General features: G+C 30.7%; 1 protein-coding gene across 1 annotated transcript; it reads left to right on the top strand.

Moving 5' to 3' along the window:
* The first annotated feature begins 5,024 nt into the window (after positions 1–5,024).
* On the top strand, positions 5,025–15,239 carry LOC110665920 (ACT domain-containing protein ACR12). Its single transcript, XM_058151577.1, has 10 exons — positions 5,025–5,269; positions 5,549–5,603; positions 7,001–7,120; positions 9,468–9,562; positions 10,568–10,652; positions 10,830–10,889; positions 14,201–14,256; positions 14,359–14,464; positions 14,588–14,656; positions 14,903–15,239. The coding sequence occupies exons 1-10, from the start codon at positions 5,079–5,081 to the stop codon at positions 14,963–14,965; spliced, it is 900 nt and encodes a 299-aa protein (XP_058007560.1). The 5' UTR covers positions 5,025–5,078; the 3' UTR covers positions 14,966–15,239.
* Positions 15,240–20,575: the final 5,336 nt, after the last annotated feature.

The following is a 20,575-nucleotide window of genomic DNA, read 5'->3' as shown; positions in this document are numbered from 1 at the left end:
TTATTTAATTTATTTATTAAATGGGATTTTGTGGTCTTCCATCAACTAAAATAAATTAAGAAAAGAAAAAATTAACAACAAAAGTCATCTTCATCTTCTCAAAACGTCACTCTCTTCTCTCCCTCACAAAACCACCATGAAAGCTCATTTTTGAGCTTGAAAACTAAAATCCAACCATACAAAATTGTCCTACCATAAGTAGACCTTGTTTGGGCAACTAAGAAAGAAGATTCAAGGAAAAGAAAGAAGAAAAATTTGAAGAAAAGGAGGAAGAAAATTCTGCTCAAGGTATAGTACTATAAACTTCAATTTTTATTGTTTAATTAGTGTTAGTGTGGCATCAAGAGCTTGTAAATAAACTTGAAATGAAATAAAATCATGGGAGAAGGACTAAACTGAAATTTTGGCTTGGTTGATGGGAGTATGATTGGTATGGTTTGATGTGTTTAAAGGGAATTAAAGATGTTAATAAACTTACATTAGTATGGTGTTAAGATGGAAATGCACCAATTGTGATTGAATGAGTGAGTTAGGGTTTCAATGCTAGGGTTTATGAACCAAAATTTGGAGAAATGCATAAATGGCATGTTTGACCTATTGTGAAGTGAAATAGTGGTCAATTATGACCAAATGAATTGTGTGGGAATGGTAGGAAATTAAACCAAATTCGTAGGTCAATGGTCATGCTGCTGGCAGCATGACCAAACCCACTTTGAAGGACCAAAACTCAAATTTTACAAGTCCAATTGATATGCCACCAATTGGAGATGAAAATAGACATAAAAGAGCACAATTTTCATTAAGGAACCATTGCCAAAAACTGACCAAAACTTGGTGAAACAATTGACCAAAGTGAGTTGATAGCAGGCTGCCACTGCACTAAACTGACCAAATGAACAATAACTGTTCATTTGGTCATAACTTGAGCTAGGTAGGTCAGATTGACCTGAAATTTTACCAGCAATTAGATATGATATAGACCTAAAACTTTCATGAAGAACACCAATCCAAATTATGCCATTAACTCATTCAAATCATTGAGCAAAGTTAAAATTTCTGTACTGAAATTCTGCAGATTTTTAGTTGAGCAGCAATGTTTGGATAGCTATAACTCTCTCTAGAAAACTCGGATTTAGGCGATTCTTGAACCGATGGAAACCTAAGACATAGTACAACATTTCATATGAAGAAAGTGAGACCAAATTATGAACTTAACTTGATCAAACAATTGACCAAAGTTGAACCAAAAATCGACAGCACCTAAATTGCGGTATGAACGAAGGCACGTGAACAGAAACTTATTTTGGCTATAACTTGAGCCACAAAACTCCGATTGAGGTGATCCAAAAATGAGAATACACTTAAGACAATAAGGAACATTTTCTATGAAGGAAGTTTTGTCAAATTCCAACAGTAGATCGACCAATGGAATAGTGCAACCGGAAAACCAAAACCGAAAATTGGCAATTTTGCCAAAATGACCTAAGCTTTAAACAAATGACCAAAACCAACAAGTTTGGTGACCAAAATGTGGTATGTGGGTGAAGTTGGAGTTCCCATACCTATTAAGCCTTAGAAAGTCAATAATTTGACTTGAATAGTGCGATGAATAGTAACCGAAACACAAAATTTCGAGAACGTCGAATTTAACACGTTAGAGCTAGGTAAATGTGAAGTTAAGTTTAATTTGGATTTATTTAAAGATTTAGTACTGAAACATTGGAAAATTTCGTGTTTCAGTGGAAAGAATACGGGACAGAACCGAGGAGTCGAGTCAAGGCCAACAGGCGACTCGTTTGAGGTTTGTGCACAACATATACTTTTATAATCATCTTTTGCATATCGTTTTGAATAATATGAAATATTGGATTATGGCATTTTTATGATGTTTGATCTAAATTATTGAAAGTTATTATGTATATTTGAAAAGACAATGTTTAGCAAATTGTTAAGATAAGTTTTGAAACCACAGTGTCATGACCACATATTTGAACACCTCACTAGCACGACTAGTGGGGTAATTAGTTTCAATTTTGATTCCTTCTCGGAGAAGTGTTGAGGTGGGCCTGTAGAAGAGGATGTGAATGGATATCCATATATTTGAGCTAGCTAGTCTTGTGATATGATTTCTCTTTAGCCTCTGGCTATTGAGATTCTATTTATTTCGAATGGCGTGATCTAACTGTGGGTTTTATGAAATGTGTTTTGATACTTTGAAATGAACTTAGTTTACATGTAAAATCTTACAATGCATGATTGTATTTAATTTTCATGTTTAGCCAAATTTTTGAATGAATGTGCTTTAAGTTTTGCATAAAGATTATTTTAGTATATTGTGCACCACTGAGTCTTAGTACTCGTGATAGCTTTATTCTTTGTCATGAGATATAGAGATTAGAGGAGCAGCAGATCGAAATGTTGAGGTGTGTGAAGTCATCACTTGAAGTCTTGGTATAATTTATACCCTAGCGTAAATATTTCTTTTGATGTATATATTGCACATAAATGTATGGACATGTACATGGGTCTTGAGCAGCTTGTACAAAGTTTGTATAAAAGTTGTAATAAATTTTAGTTTGGACTTCCTGAATGTAAATTTTAGTATGATGAATATATAAATTGTTTATCTTGAATGGAATACGAATAAATGATATTGATGGACAATATTTTGAAGAAATTATTGAACTTGTGAATTTGAGAAATTGATTGAGATTGAGTTTGAAATTGAAGTAGTGGTTGAGAAAAACTTTTAGAAGTGCTTTTTACAGGTATTCGAAGAACTGTTTTCTCAAAATACAGAGGAAACTCTGTCAAAATTTTTATAAAATTTACAGAAAACTAAAATGGGCAAAAATATTAATTAGTTTTAATTTCAACTAAATGTTTTAAATACTTATTTGAAATGCTCACCACTTGTCAAATATAAGAAAATTGTTTTAAAATCCCTTGTAGGGTACTTAATGAGTTATCGGTAGGTGAAGTTCGGTAGTTCATTAGGTATTCTACGGAATCATGTTATGCCTTACAGAGGGGTAAGGTGTGACAAATTCAATTAATTGAAAATAAATTTTAATTAAATTTATAATGGATATAAGTTTTAAGAATATAAAATAATTTTTATGAATACTCTATTTATTGTGATATCTACTCAAAGCTTGCTTTTTCAATTTATGCATCGCTCTCCCAGTTTAAGACTTTTTAAAATTTTATGACCACTATTGTTTTCTCAATTCCTTATTTTGTAATTTTGAAATTGGACTCATACTTTTCAGTCTCTTTGTTCTTCTATTGGTAACGATGAAATATAAATAGAAAGTTTTGTAATCTAGGTTAAAAATAGTTTAAACTTGGTCTAGATTGGTTAATTTTAACACAACTTTTTTTATTTTAAATTACAAAAATTATTTTACCAAAAATTTTGGGGTTCCACAAATTTAAAAGTAAAATATTAATCCAGTCAGCATGCCTAATCAACATGCCAACTAAGCTAATTTGGATTACCTAAACTACTAATTTGTCTATTGCTAAATTTGAAATAATATTGAAAATTTTGAATTAAATTAATAAAATTAAAAAAGTTCGACTAAATTGAAAATACACAAAAAATCAATTGACTAATATTAAAATATGATAAAATTAATTTAAATATTAAGTTGAGAGTACCAAAATTATAATGCGTAGTCAATTTTTATAATTATAAAAGATTTTACTAAAATGAAAATGCTTTTATCTGATGAAAATATTAGATATATTTAATTAATGTTTATTTTAATTCTTAAACTTTTATAAATGTCCTTTTTAATAAAAAAAAGATCCGATATAATTAATTTGAATTAAGGCAAGAGTATGAAAATTATAATGTGTGGTAAATTTTTACAATCACAAAAGATTTTATTAATGTCAAAATGATTTTACATGATGAGAATATTATGCAGTTTTATTAATATTTATTTTAATTCTTCAACATCTATAAATATATTTTTAAATATATATATTTTAAATTTTTAGTGTTTTATTTAATTATAAAAATTTGAAAATTATATATCTTAAAATTAATAAAAAATTTAAAATTATATTTAAAACAATAAAATTATAAATATATCCTGCACTTCACAGATATTTAGCTATTGCATGCTTTGTATATAAGTTTTATTTATAAATTTTCGATCATAAATGTAATGGGTTATAAAAATATAAATATTTTAGGAAATAAAATTTATGTAATTGAATTGAGAATTATGGACATCACATAATTATAGCATTTACAACATTATATAAATCCAATTTACTATAAATCAAAATACATTATTTATGATGACAGCTTTATTTATTTATATTTATATTTTTATTTTTATTTAAAAGCTATTATTATTTAATTTTTATTTTAATAAGATTAATTATTTAATTATATATTTTAAAAAATATATTATTTAACTATTATATTTTTTTAATCAATAAATTTTAATATCAGTTAAATTATTATTTAGTTTATTATTTTATTAAAATTAATTAATTGGTTTTATATTTTAAAAACACAAATAAAATAAAAATTTTGTGGTGTGAGAATTAAATTTGAAATTATATTTTTTTAAAATTTATTTTAGATATTTTCGTTTAACCTCTTAAATATTATTTTTATATTTTTTATTAAAAAATAATTTATCTAAATTATGATTAACCTTTTTATGTAAATAATTTATAATAATTTCTATTAAAAGATTAAAAAAAAAACAAAACTAGGGAATGAGTGTGTGAGTACAATGGAAAAGAGACATGAAAAAGAGAAATAACAGAAAATAAGTTAAGATAATTTAAATAAAAAAAAATAATTAGAGTGTCTAATTAATTAAAATAACTAAATTATGAAAATTAATTAATATAATTTTTTAATAGAATTAAATTAATTAATTTTATTAAACTAAAAAAAATAAATAATAATTTAAATTGTATTAAAATTGATTGAGTAATAAAACTATTGAATTAGAAGGCGAATTAAACAAAAAATGCTATACATTTATGTGATTGTACATTCTAAAAGCTTAACCCGACCAAGCAAGTTTAGTTAAAATAGGACTGATATGCTCTGTATGTCGATAGATCAAAAAACTTCCATTTCTATGGCTTCCTCTAATAACCTCTTATCTTCTTCTCAAATCCATCGTCATCGACCCAAGGATTTCACCCCTCAATTCTCTTTTCCTCCTCTCGATTCCTTCTCTAATTCTTCTCCTATTCGCCTCGAAACTCGAATAGTTTTCTCCAAAAAAAGGTTAGCTTGCGAAATCGCGTTTCTTTCTAATTGGTTTTTCTTGTTAGCTGTGATTGGATTGTTGTAGTTTCGTGTTGATTTCTTGATCTGGAAATGACGCGAATTAGCTATTTGTTAGCGTGTGAAAGTACGTTTGCAGTTTCGAGTTTTGGATTCTTTGTTTGGGGAATGGAGAATTTTTCAAGTGAATTTTGACGCATAGTGTTTTCTTTTCTTTCATCCCACACCACACCCCCTTTTTTTAAATTATGAACTATCTTATCGTTCATTTAATTGCAGGGGCATTTTTTGTGCTTCCACTAATAATGCAAATGCTGCAAGCTCAATTCCTTTGGTAAGTTATATATATATATATATATATATATATATATATATATATATATATATATATATATATATACAAGTTTTTAGTATGTCTTGCAAAAGATATCACCTGTTGAATAGGGTTTCCAAAGAATAACGTGATCAATTTTTTTGCATAACATCTTTGTAGTCTTTACCTGAGTTGCTGGTGTCCATAATTCTTATTGGAGTCTTGATTTCTGCTTTATTTTTACATCTTGTAGGAATGATGCTATGCTTCAAATTCAAAGGGATCTTCCATTTGTACTTACTATACCATTATGCAAGGATAAAAACATGACACAATCATTAATTATTCATGCATTGTTAATATTTTGGGATATTACACTGTACTATAAATGATTTAGATCCTATTGATGACCATATTTGAGAAATTATTGTAGAGCAGATTTCATGCTTTTTACTTCTAAGGGTGCATTTGGTATGAGTTTAACAAGGTTTAATAATTAACCTTGTAATTTTTAATACTGTTTGGATGCTTTAAAGTGAATAGTTTAATTTTTAACCTCATTAACATTTAACTTCTTTTTAGGGGATAAATGTTAACCTTGGGGTGGCTAGATTAACAAAATCTAAACACGCTATTTGTATATTCATTTTCTATTTCTTCTCAACTTGTTTTATTTTTTGGTCCCTCCATTTTCAAAAACTTTTCGTCTCTTACAACAACAAGAAGGTACAATTTTTTTGTCAATCACATGAGCAATACTATAAATTTTTTGGGTGTAAAAAATATAGATTTCTATCTTGTTTATTTCATTATGAGTTGTATATATATATATATATATATATATTCAAATTTCCTTTGCTTGTTATGACCTAATGAAATTTTTATATATAATCTGCATATTGATAGAATTTTTTAAATTAAATTATTTACAAATAAAAAATAATATTATCAAAAATAAAAATTAAAAAATAATTTTGATATTTGTTATTAAAATATAAAAATAGATGTTTATATATTTTCATGTGAGCTCAATTTTTTAACCTTGTACCAAACATCAATAATTGTTACATTATTAATTATCTTTTACCCCCTTAATAATTACTCCCTTAAATTTTATAAGGTTAACGCTTAACCCTCAATTTTTTAACCTTACGTACCCTAAAAGTAGTCATTATTAAGTAGTGTTGTTGAAACTTTTTGACTTTGGGTATAGACCCCATGTTTCTTGGATTGGGCTTGTCCAACTGAACAGCCAAGTGCTATTTTCTATATGGAGTTTAGTATTTGATTTTCATTCATTTTAATATACATAGTTAGATACTTGTTTCACTTTAAATAGGTTACTTATTTTTCGTGGAAAAGTATAACAATAGTTTTTACTTGTTTTCATGTGAAATTTATTATAATGGCGCTTGCAGAAATCTGAACAGGATGATTATGTTCCCATGCCAGTAGTTCTGATAGACCAAGATTCTGACTCTGAAGCAACGATTGTACAAATCAGCTTTGGAGATCGTCTTGGAGCTCTCATTGATACGGTAAAGTACCTTTTGCCTGCTATACCATCTCCATTTCTGAAATTTTATCTTATCATAAGTTTATATCAAAAGGGGTTAAAATAAAAAAAAGCTGATAGTCAACCCACCACAAACTCCAAACCTATCGCCTATGATACAATTTGACCTGGTGGCTTTCTGCCTTTCCCCATATTAAGAGGGAATATAGAATTGCATGTTGTTGATATTTTAATTTTCATATTCTTACACGATGAATGTTGAGGATTTTCTTTTCCCCCTTGCATGGAGGCTTAGGCTTTGTGTTTCTCACAAATATATGTATATATATACATATATATCTGAGATAATTAAATGATTTTTTGCTATACTGGTGCAACATTTATAACTCTAAAGATCAAATGGAAATTATTTTTCAGCATTTGAAATAAATTAGAAAAAAAAATAATTATCTTTTATTGAGAAAGACCATGAAAATGTTTAGACCTATGAAGACTCCATAATTTTCTTTTTGTTGTATAAAAACCATGAAACTGTTTATAAGTTTGTAAAAGTCAGAAAATGACTTTTGTGAAGCAGCCATTGTGCTTGATTTCCTTAAAATGCAGTAGAGATAGGGTGCTGCATGCAACAACGATTCTCATGGCTTGAGCCAATGCATTTGCATTCAACTAGAACTAGATAAATTGTCATGACTACTTTTTTTAGCTTGTGGTTTTGATTCTCAGTCCAAGATATCCTTGATGGGATACTTTGGAGCTGATTTATTATTATTATTATTATTATTATTATTATTATTATTATTATTATTAAACTCAACTCAACTCAACTCAACTAAGCCTTTATCCCAAAAATTTGGGGTCGGCTATATGGATTCGCTTTCTCCACTCTAAACGATTTTGGGTTAAGTCCTCAGAAATGTGTAATGCTTCTAGGTCATGTTGTACTACTCTTCTCCAAGTCAATTTAGGTTTACCCATTTTTTTCTTTCTATCCTCTAACCTAATGTGCTCTACTTGTCTAACTGGAGCCTCCGTATTTCTACGCTTCACATGACCAAACCACCTCAATCTCCCTTCTCTCAACTTATCTTCAATTGGCACCACTCCTACCTTTTCTCTAATACTCTCATTACGGACTTTATCTAGTCTAGTATGGCCACTCATCCACCTTAACAATCTCATCTCTGCAACTCTTATCTTAAACGCATACGACTCTTTCAGTGCCCAACATTCACTACCATATAACATAGCCGGTCGTATGGCTGTACGGTAAAATTTTTCTTTCAACTTATTGGGAATCTTACGATCACATAAAACTCCCGTGACACGTCTCCACTTCAACCATCCGGCTTTAATCCTATGACTAACATCTTCCTCACAACCCTCATCTACTTGAAGGACTGAGCCTAGATATTTAAAGTGATTACTTTGGGACAGTACCACTCCATTCAAACTAACTCCTTCCCTATCACCAGTTTGGCCTTCACTGAACTTGCAATGCATGTATTTTGTCTTCATTATTATTATTATTATTTAAATTTCAACATGATTATATTATACTCATTGTTGTTAGAATCTTACGATTTGATTTGATTTGATTTGATTTCCCTCCTTAGTGATTCGAATCTATAGGGTGAATCTCAATATACCTGAATCTTAACCCAATTTTATGATTTGGTAGTGAATTTGGTGAATTGATATGAATTATACTGATTTGACCGATTCTTTTTCTAGAGGGTTGTTAGATCCTATAGCTTCAAAATTTAATATTTCACTTTATTTGTTTACCATGAAAAGTGCATATAAAACCTTTACTTAGCTATTTTTCTTCCACTAGCCGTTTTTTTCTCTCTCACTGTTTTTTTTTTTTTTTTTTTTTCGGTTTATACTTCTCAAATTATAGTTGTCAAGTTTTGACTTTTTATATGAATGTATTATGACATTTTAAATTTAACCTGCTATCCTTTTTTATTATTTAATTATTTGTTCAAATTTAAATGAGAGTTTCAATACATGCATAATGATAATCATTGTCTGGAATTCAAGAATTCTAATTTATAACATAAAACTACATAATATAACAAGAATGTCTTGTTCTATTATAAAGCATCATGCTCATTAGCTAAATGATAATTCTATATTTATCAAAATATGTCATTGTGATATATTATTTTACTTATTTTTTAGAACATATATCATTTTTAATTAATTTTGAGAATTTTTATTGAATCTTACAATTCGATTCTCAATTCACAAAATGAAAAATTCGATCTCGATTTGAATCTTTATTTGACAACTATGATTATTTTTAGCAAGTCCTTGAATGACATTGGAAGTTTTGTTGTTCTACTTGGTTTATCATAGGGCAGATGAAGGCCTTGAAAGATTTGGGATTGGATGTAGCAAAAGGATCTGTTCTCACTGAAGGATCTGTTAAGCAAACAAAAGTCTTTATTACTCGTTTGTAAGTTATCTTTTTACTTAAATATTTCTTGACCTCTGCTAGGGTAGGGTGTACCCCTGTACATGTTCCATAAAATTTACATACTACTTTCAAGAATTTTGAAATGGCATTGATAATCTATAGAGCTTTGAATTTTTTTAGATTTGTTACACTTTATGTACCACTAATTTCACTTTATTTACTCATTTGCCTGCATGCAATCAGTTAAACTATTAATTTTTAATGTGCATTTCTTCATGAAAATTAAACAAATATGCATTGGTTTGTCTCATTTGCCCTTCAGAATACCTTTAACATTTTAACTAGTTGCCTTGCTATTGGTATGTTTATGCTCTGGTTGTTGGAAAGAAGTTTCATGGTCTAAGCTTTCTGCATGTGTTTTTCCCAGTTCTTTGTTAATTTTTATACTGGGGCCCTGCAAAAACTTTTTTTTCTTTCTTTTGGGGCAGTGGTTTTTTTTTTTTTTTTTTTTTTGTTGGGGGTGACCAGGAGTTGTAATCATGCTCTAGCTTTTGGAAGATGGTGATGGCAAGATCAAAAGCATTATATCATCTTCATCAGAATACTGTTAGAGTCGGTTATTTTGTCAACGTCATACATTGAAGAACGGGCTTTTATTGACCTTGTAGGCTGAGCCCTGAGAGCTTATCATATGTTGGCTATATATATTCCTATACTTTGTCTGAACTCTGATTTGCTCAAGCATTCTGTTTCTTAGATCTGTTGGAAAAATAGTGAGTGAATATTAGAAATAGAATTGTAAAAGAAAAACTAGATTTTGATTATCTAAATGAGTAATTTGATTAATGTTTTACAACTGTCTGATAAACTAGTGGCATTGGCCTTCTGTTCTCACTTTTCTTTGACTTATATCAATCTAAAAATAAAGATTCATGAGATGTTTTCATCTTTTCTTATGTTTGAACATTTGAAATATATACAAATGTCAACATAATAGCCTAATTAATAAATGCCATATGTTCTATTTAAATTTGTTTATGCTAGAGACAATGGGCGAAAAGTTGAAGATCCTGATATGTTAGAGAGAATTCGACTTACCATCATTAGCAACCTTCTGAAGTACCATCCAGTAAGTATTCCAAGTTCATATTCTTGATAACTCCTCTTTTTTATTTTCTTAAATGTCAATATATTTGTTATGTTTATGTATTTCTTTATGCGTGAATAGAATTTTTATGTTCAACACCACATTTGTTATGACAATGAATTCAATATCACATTTCTCAGGATTTTTTTTTCTTTTTAGGAATCTAGTGAGCAACTTGCTATGGGTGAGGCTTTTGGAATAAAGGCTCCTGAGAAAAAGGTAACATTGTTAAGCTATCTTCAAGCTCAATGAACTTCTCTTGTTTTTGCTATTTTTTTTTTTCTCTTATATAATCTTCAATATTTTGGATGTTACTGTTACCAAGTGTCCAAGTCCTTATTGGCAACATTCTTTTACTCTCTCGAATATATACCTTAAATGAAATTTGGAGCTTATTTGTATTTGAGTAATCATAAAGTAATGCTATAAAGGGTCAACACCCTCCTGGGTACTGCAATCTGAGTTGTGCATCCCAATTCGTGGGATGTTTACATCCCAAATTGTTGGGGGCACACGATCTGGGTAGCCAATATAGGAGTTCCATTGAAAAAGGAAGAAAGGAAGGAGTAGAAATAGAAGAAGAAAGGAAGAAGTCGAAAGAGAAGAAAGACATGCGGAGGAGAAGAAAAGCGACACAGGGAAGAAGCAGCAACCAACTCTTTTGGTTGGGAGACATGATTTGTTTCTTTTTTACTATTTTAGTGGGTTAGGTGGGACCTTGGTCTCGGTAATATACAATAAATGCTGGTAAGAGTAATTTATTGCTAGATATGTGAGTTATAGAAAATATAAATATTATTAATTATATTTTTAAATTATTTAAAATTTTATTATTTTAATAATAATATGACTTCTAAATTTTGAATAATATTTATATTATGTTAAAAAAATCATATCAATTAATTATTTATATTAAATCATTATTTTTTTTTTGTAAATCTAATATGTTGAATAAAATTTAAAAAAATTAATTATGCCACATCAATATAATTCACATATCGAACAAATATAATTCTTGTATCATGAACCAAATTAATGTACCAATTAAGCCTACCCATCCTGTATTTTATTAAGTGGCGTACGAGTATTGCGTATCACGACCAAAGAGGGTACCATGTTTCATGTAACTATGGGTCAAATTGCTTCTTATTAATCTGCTGCTGTGAAATCATGTAAAACCAGTTATGCTAGAATCCATTAAATACACCTGCCCGTGGTTTAGGGTTGCTATTGTTTTCTAATCTAAAATTGGAATACCCTATGTAATGAGATGTTTAGAGACTCCCATATGAGATATTAGTAGGGGTGTGCAGACGGTTGGTTTGGTTTTGAACTGAACCGAACCGAATTGAACTACATAAACAACCTAACCGAATCAAACCGAAAAAAACAGTTCGGTTCAGTTTGAATATTCAGTTCTTTTCAGGTATGCACTTTTCATATATGCTCAAGCCTCAAATCATGGTAACAGTCACCACCAATTTTAAAACAAACATCCAAAACAAAATAACAACAAAAAATTTCTATTAACACAATTGATAAACATAATTTTCATTAACTCAAAATCACAATCATCCAAAACAAGATGAAGTTGCAGAAAATAAATTAAAAACATAAAGGAAAAAGAAAAGGAGAAGCCGTGGTGCTGCTATGTTGCGTCACTGCTGTTCTTTGAAACATGACCTGCTCCGAACCCCATAGAGTATAATAGGTCTATGCAATGCTTCGGGGCAAACAGGTGAATCCAGACGTTTTGGAGGGCTTTGTGGTGCTACGGCACTGAATGGAAGATCAGAGAATAAAATAGGGCAGGGAAGAAAATAGCCATGGAGGCGTGTAGAGGAAAAAATAGGGTCTATGAAAGAAAGAAGAGATATGGATGGGGAAGTAGGTGGTGGCAAGGAGTGGAGAACCTCAAAAGAAATGTAGGGAGAAATGGTTAGTAGGGTTTTTGAAAAAAATGAATTTATAGGGTGAATTGGATGGTAAGATGATTTTGAAGGAATGGAGGATTAAAGCTCTTTTTTTTTTTTTTTTTTTTTTTTTTTTTTGAAAAAAGAAAAGAGAAAAAGGGTGAGGGTGAGAGTTGAACCCAGGACCTGAAAGTCATAGAAAAGTGGTTAACCATTGAGCTCTCTCTCTCTCTCTCTCTCTCTCTCTCTGTCTATATATATATATATATATATATATTAGTTAGGTTCAGTTCTATCAAATTTTTTTCCTTAAAAATGAACCGAATTTCTGAATTAAATCAGTTTGGTTGGTTTTTTAAGGTTCGAATCAAATTCTGCTCACCCTTAAATATGAGGTTTTTAAGAATGGTTCTTTCAATCATGAGATTCATGACATCAAACATTTAATGGACTTTATTTTCTTTCTTGAAAGGCCAAATGATAAAAAAAAATCCTAATCAGTATTTGCTTTTTCAATTTTAGCTAAACTGTTGTTAGAGATTGGGAAAGCCTAAAGCGCCTGAAGGGAATCCTTTCTTGATGGGCCTATGAAAGAACACACTCATAAGCTTGACACCACATTCAACCCATCCAAAAATCTTAAGGCAATAGGTTTATGAGTCCTTCCCACATATCTCTCATTTATCTCATCTCTTATTAATGTGGAAATTCCACACTTGCATATCTTCAACAATCTCCTCCTCAAGCGTGAGTTCTTTCTGCATTGGGCTTTTTGGGCCTATTCCCCCTCGAAAGAAAGCCTTTTTCTTAACTCAAGTATTACGACGTCAACAAGAGCCTATTACTCTACCAAACTCACCTGAGCATGCACTTTTAAGTGCTACACTATAGCCATTACATGTACCGAGTGTCTCCACTCTATTGATTTATTCTTCTCCAGAAGAGTGCCATCTGCTCCATTAGGCATACCATGAGTCTCGACTCTACATCCATGCGTCAGAGTTCCACGGGAGTAACTGACTACCATCTCCATACTTGCCCTTGCCGAACTATCGGCTTTGATACCATTTGTTAGAGATCTGGAGAGTTCAAAGTACTTGGAGAGAATCTTTTATGTATGGGCTTTGTGAAAGACACTTATAAGCTTACACCAAATATCCAAAATCTTAAGGTAATGGGTTTATGGGTTCTTCTCATGCATATGTCTCATTCATCTCATCTTTTATCAATGTGAGAATTCTTCACTTGTATATTCCTAGCAATTACCTTTTAATGTTATCAAATTCTAAAAAAAAAATAAATTTAATGCACAAATGTCCGGATTTTTTTGGGTTATTTGGTTTTTTTTAAAATTTTCTATAATCTTAATCTGGTTTCTAGTTTCAAAACAAATGTAATGTCTAATAATGTGCAATTTTTTAAGTGTTTTATTGATTTTCTTCATGTCTGATAGGCAGTGCTGTTATCATTGTATATTTTATACATAGATCTGATAAACCATCATTGCTGTACGCACTAGAATGCAGTCAAGCTTTTGTGAACAGTGGTTAGGTCATGCATGTGCTATATGTACCCATTTACAATTTTGAGTGATAGTTGTGATTTGGTTTGTGGCAGCTTGATGTTGATATTGCAACTCATATACATGTCAAAGATGATGGACCCAAGCAGAGGTGGACATCTTCTGAGCTTAATTGATTTAGCATTATTGAGCTGATATATGTGCATTTCTTTGTTCACAATGCATGAAGTTAATCTCAGCTTTAATTTTTCAGCTTGCTTTACATTGAGACGGCAGATCGACCTGGATTACTTGTTGAAATCATTAAAATCATGGCTGATATCAATGTTGATGTAGAATCAGCAGAGATTGATACAGAAGTCTCTCCCTCTCTCTCTCTCTCTCTCTTCTAATCCCCCACAACACACATTCTCACATGCCCTCAAGTATTTGTCATTGGTTTTGCATTCTTTTGCCGCTAACTTCTCCGTGTCATCACCCAGGGATTGATAGCCAAAGACAAGTTTCATGTCAGCTACAGAGGGGCAGCCTTAAATAGTTCATTGTCTCAGGTAACAACAATTGTTTGACGATTTCTGATCATTGTTCTTGGGTTATAATGTTATATCAACAATCAACTTCCAATTCACCTGCTTGCTTTGTATTCTTGGTGCCCAAATTACAGAATAGATTACTTGCATCTTTAATGTCTCGAGAGGATGTTCACTTTATAAAAGGCCAGAATTATATCTAGATTTTATGTGTTACTCGTTTGTAATATCCTCTCTCCTTTCTCACTATTTCATTTGAATTTATAGGTGCTCGTGAACTGTCTACGTTACTACCTTAGAAGACCAGAAACAGACATTGATAGCTACTAATACTTGGTGGACATTGTGCCAAAATGTTCTTTGTACCAAAATGCAATTGAGCCTAAATTCATCTGCTAAGTTGTATGTATGTCTCTAATATCCTGAGAGATAATGTTCTTAGCTGTAATCTGATGCTTGTGGAACCCTCAAACTAATAATTTGTGCCTTGTTATTGCTCCTATACATTCAAGGGTATACATTTCACAAATATGATTAGTCATGTTGTGCGCATGGAAAGTGTTTTCGCTGTTAAGCGCTTCAAATGAAGTTCTATTTTATTGAATTTTTTAACTTCTTATTGAATCTTGAAACCTTCCTGCGAATTTGATCTCAAACATAGTTGAATAGTAAAAAATGACATTATAGTTGATTTCAACTAGTTTGGGATTAATGTTTAGTTATTGTGTTGTTTTAAACCTTTTAATTGAATTGGTAACATAAAATGATGTGATTCTGTCAAAATATAAATAGCAGAATTTCACCTGGACTTGGAAATTAAGCTTACTTGGACTTTGAGAAAAAGTTGAAGAGTTATAGTGTACTTTCCTTGTAAGAAAATGCTGTTAATATTAGGTAGTCTATATATGATTTGGATTCAATTCTTAGTGAAGGATTAAATTGTAACAAAAACAGTAAAATAAGCTAGGCTTGATATGGTTCTGATCGGTTTGGTATAGTTATTCAATTCAGTTCAAAACTCTCAAGAACAGTGTATATCTCTACTGCGTATACATATTAATTTTGGAACTTTTTTACTTTTGGCTTGGTTATTGACCATGGAACTTTTGTTGCTGCAATAAGAATTATTTTATTTATATATGATAATCAGACCTAAGGTACCTCTAACTAAAATGAATTTGTCTATTTATATGGGAATTGAGAACTAGTGAGTAATGAGAGTTAAAGAAAAATAAAGGCCAACTGGATAAAAAACACAGAACTTTTTCATCAATTTATAAATTTATTCTAATGTTTCAATTTTGGTTTTGGTATTCTAACGTTTTATATTGGGTGCCATTTTATCATATTTCCAAAATCAATTGTTGACATTGCAAATTTGTGTACATGACATCCAACGCGCATTTCTTTATAATTTTTATTTACTACATCATACCTTAACCTTAACCATGAGTGAGAAATTTAACCCTAACTTAACCCAACCCTTAAAGAACCTGCTAATTAATTACATTTCACTATCTAATTTTAATTTTATTTTTATTAACCTTAGTACAGCTAACAAAAGAAACAATCTAACTCTTCTTTTTCAAATATACAAGAGAGAAAGTGTGTGTGGTATATGACAAAGAGTGCTCCTGCATAGGAAGTGTGTGATCCACGACAAAGATTGCTCCTGCATAGGAAGAGGGAATGTAATGCCTTCACTTTAGATAGTTCTGTACATTTTACTGTTCCGATGACTAATGTCTATTCGGACAGTTAGGATGTTTAGAATCACCCTTAAACTAGAGTGAGGAGTCATAAATTGAATTAATAAAGATCAAGTAAAAATTAAAGAAAAAATTAAAAGAAGTGAAGTGCAAATGGGTTAAATGAGTACAAACCTATAGCGATAAGTGACTACGGGTCTGGTAGTTATTCCATTCCTGTAGGATCTTGTGCATAAATTGTTAGTAGTATACCCTAGAGCATATCATTTAGTATGTATCTTGTACGTGTTTTTATTAATAAAAGGCATTTTCACTTTTTCATTTACATAGTATATTTATGTGTAATAGAAAAGGTCCACTGATATTTTGTTAGAAATTCTATTCTTAAGTTGTTAAGAATATGAGTGACAGTATTTCTAGTATAAAGTATCATAAATATGTTCACAATAAGGACATGACTTATCCAGAAATGTATTCATGTTTGTTCACAAAGTATTGTATTCATGTTTGTTCCCAAGTTATTTATATGAGATGTAAATAAGATGGAATGGTGTGTCCCATGCCATATAATAAACATGATAGGCACTTATACATGATAAGTAGGTCGAACCAGTGACACTTATAACAAGCACATGGAGTTTACTCTTGTCAATGCATTGTTATAAATCATATCAGTACATATAATCTTTAGACCTGATATAGCACAGTTATCTTGTATATGGGTGGTTTGAGTTTGATACTGCTTTCATACTTGTACTGTGTATGGGCATATGGGCATGTGTTGGTTCCTACTAGTTATATATGGAGGTAGGTGTTGATCAAGATGGAATCTGTTCCTCTAAGTAAATAGGGATAAAATCCTATGTTCATTTAATTGTTCTTGATATTTCAAGTTCCTACCTAGGACAGATAGATTTATTCAGAAAAGAGTTTGTAATGAGAAAATCTTTTTAATCAAGAACTGGAATTAAAAGAGAACATAATATTCATAGCAAATGGGGTTTGACATAAACCATGACTCTAGCTCGAATTGGGATTTTGTAACAGAGAGATTCTAGTGCATGGTAACATATGATTATAGGTTCATTTAAGGTAAACCTTATTACTAATTAGGTGGCCATGGCATGCTATGCTAGGTATTAACCATGGTCTATGAGGTGCATAAAATGATTTATAGAAATCATTTATGGTAAGAAAGAGTTCTGATGATATTAAGAGTTGATATCATGTAATGGCCAATTAGTGATGAGCCTAGTAAGTCACACATATACACAAGTAATCACCAAATTAAATACGATTTAATTAATTAATTAAAGAGTTTAATTGATTAATTAAATAAGTTTGGTTTGCAATTAAATTGCAAAGTCCCTAGCATGGCTTGAAATCAAATCTAGGTTATTGGATGTATAGTATAAGTTAAATTTATATTTAAAGTGTTTAAATATAAATTTAATTAATGATAAATTAATTAATAAAAATTAATTAATTTATTTATATTTGATATAAATTGATTAGAAGAAGAGAAATAATTATTTTGGGTTGAGAACTCACAATTAAGACACATGGGTATTTTGGTCATTTCACAGTGTGACATGTGGCACCATGAGATGGTGACACATGGCACTATGAGATGGTGACATATGGCACTACACATAAGCTTGCCAAATGTCTTTTAATCATGTAAGATGATTAAAGTCAAGATTAAATGTAGGTTTGACACTTGGCACAATGTAATTGGGTCAATTAAACCTAGAACCAATCAGAGGGTGATATGTGGCAAGGGTTTTAAGTGGTGACCTAACTATATAAGTATTGTTATGAAAAGAAAACATAACAAGCTACCATTCATCTCTTTATGCCGCCACCCTTGGCTGCTCTCCCTTCTCTTCTTCTTCATCTCTCATCAATTTTAAGAGATTAGAAAATAATCTCTTGAATTAAAAATATTAGAAATCGTTTCTAGTGTCCTGTTTACATTTGTAATCTCTCAAAAGTCAAAACTTGATTTTCTAATTCATAGAAAAAACTTTAGAAGCTGTTTAAGGACTGTCATAGGTGATCTTGGTGTGGACAAGCTAGAGAGACAACATTTGGTGTCCTAGACACATCCCAAAAGTGTCAAATACACTGTAGTGCATTAAGAGGTTAGTGCACTTGTTCTTGTTCTAATCTATGGTTCTAATGAATTAATCTGTTAATTCTAAAATCTTAAATGAAAAATGTAGATCCAAAAATATATTAAAAGAGTTTTAATATGCTGTTTATCATTGAAATCAAATAAATAAAAATAAATATTGCATGATGCATGTGACCCTAGATGAAAAATTTTGAATTTCAATGATCTAAACTTATGTTTTTCATGCTTCCGCTCCTTCATAAATAAGTCAAGAAAATGCAAAGAAATAAGTTTAAATAAGTAAATGAAAAGCTAAGGGAAAAATGAAATCAAGGACTTATCAGGTATTAAGGAAAAAGATAAACCGAAAACCCGTTAAGAGAAAAATTTGGTCAATAGAATTTAACAGTTCCACATTGACTAAAAAATGAAATTTAACAGTTCCACATTGACTAAAAAATGGAATTTATTAAGTTAATAAAGTTAAATGGTCTTAATTAATTGAGAATAGGAAAATTTAACTATAATTAGCAAAAGTCAAAATGAAATGATTATAAAGTTCAAGGTAATTACAAAAATGCCATCCACCCATATTTACAACTTTATCATTGTTAATTAAATAATATAAATATCATAAAAAGGATTTAAAAATTAGAAAACCTTATCTTTTTACAGCAGCGTGCCGTCCCTTGCTCATTTCTCACTCTCTCTTCTATTTTCTTCCACCATTAAAGCTTAATTCTAGCTTTATAACCTAGGCATCTTCCCCCAAAATAGAAAATAAGAAAAAAAAATAACCTTAAGCCTTGAATTGAAGAAAATAACCAAGAAAACAAGAAAATTTAGAGCATGGAGCAGCCAAGAATTTCGGCCATGGTGGATTCAAGAAGGTGAAGTAAGTTTTTGTTGATGAAAAAGGTGATTAGAGGCTAAGGGAAGTAAGAAACTAAGGTTAGTGCTAGTAAACTCAAGGGAATTTGAAATTTCAGCAACTTGGGGTTAGGGTTTCTAAAATTGGGGATTTAAATTTCTATGCTCTAGATGATGCATGTATGCCTAAATTTAGTTTATTTGGCAGACTATGAGTGTTATAAGTTGATGAGATAACAAAACCATTGATTGAATGGAAGGATGTACAATGAGACAGATTATGGACAGCTTTTATCCAGAGTATTCAATTGACCATAACTTGAGTTTTATAACTCCAATTGTTGTGAAATCAGTGCCAAATTAAAGATGAAATCCATATCTGAAACTTTTATGTTTTAACCCTTACCGAAATCCTTGAGCAACTTAATTAAATTGCTAGACCAAAGTAGAGTAGCTAAATCTAGAATTCCTGCAATTTTAGCAAAATACCCTGTGATATCTGTGTACTGAAAATGGCATAACTTACAATGTATAACTCCAAATGAGATGATCCAAACTATTCTGGAAACCTAAGACCTAAGGCTACAATTTTGATTGAGAGACCTTACAAAAATTCTGGGTGTAAAATGCCCAAATGTGGAATAGAAAATTGAGGTGGAAACCTGAAAACCTGGAAATTCTGGACTTTAGGCCATCTGACCAGTTGTGGCAAAAATGCCATAACTCAGCCTACAAAATTGCAAATGCAGTTATTCAAAAGCTAAAATCCTTATAAGACCTAGAGCTACAATTTTGATGTTTTGACCTGAACCCAGAACTCAATGCAACTTAGGGAAATTGCTAGGAGAAATTAGGAATTCCTAACATGGAATTCCTGCACCTAGACAGATGTGCCAATTGACACCTGAATGGTAAATAGACCGTAACTTCCACTAGAAAGCTTCAATTGGAATGAATCAAAATGATCTAAAAACTTAAGAAATGGGGATACAACTTTTATCTAGGAAACTTGCTCAAATTTTGAGTGCAAGGACCTCAAATGTGGGTTGCAAAGACTGACCTAAACCTGAAATCCTAGATGTACAGGATTTAGGAGTCCAGGTTAGTTAAACAGCCATAACTCATCCTACATAGCTTAAAAATTAGTGATTCTTGAACTGTGTGACCAGGATACATAGGGGAACAATTCATATGATGAACATTAGGCCAAAATATGATTGTAGCTTGTCCAAATGGCTGGACAAA

This window comes from Hevea brasiliensis, chromosome 8, assembly GCF_030052815.1.
Source record: "Hevea brasiliensis isolate MT/VB/25A 57/8 chromosome 8, ASM3005281v1, whole genome shotgun sequence".
Classification (NCBI taxonomy): Eukaryota; Viridiplantae; Streptophyta; class Magnoliopsida; order Malpighiales; family Euphorbiaceae; genus Hevea; species Hevea brasiliensis.
Note: the sequence above shows the minus strand (reverse complement) of the source record. Positions and strands in the feature narration are given on the sequence as shown.

What these genes read in the sequence shown, in the direction of transcription:
- LOC110665920 (XM_058151577.1), top strand. Translation starts at nt 5,079, where the DNA reads ATGCTCTGTATGTCGATAGATCAAAAAACTTCCATTTCTATGGCTTCC. An exon ending in ATAGTTTTCTCCAAAAAAAG is followed by an intron (nt 5,270 to 5,548) that starts GTTAGCTTGCGA and finishes ATTTAATTGCAG; the next exon opens with GGGCATTTTTTGTGCTTCCA. An exon ending in TAAATAGTTCATTGTCTCAG is followed by an intron (nt 14,657 to 14,902) that starts GTAACAACAATT and finishes TTGAATTTATAG; the next exon opens with GTGCTCGTGAACTGTCTACG.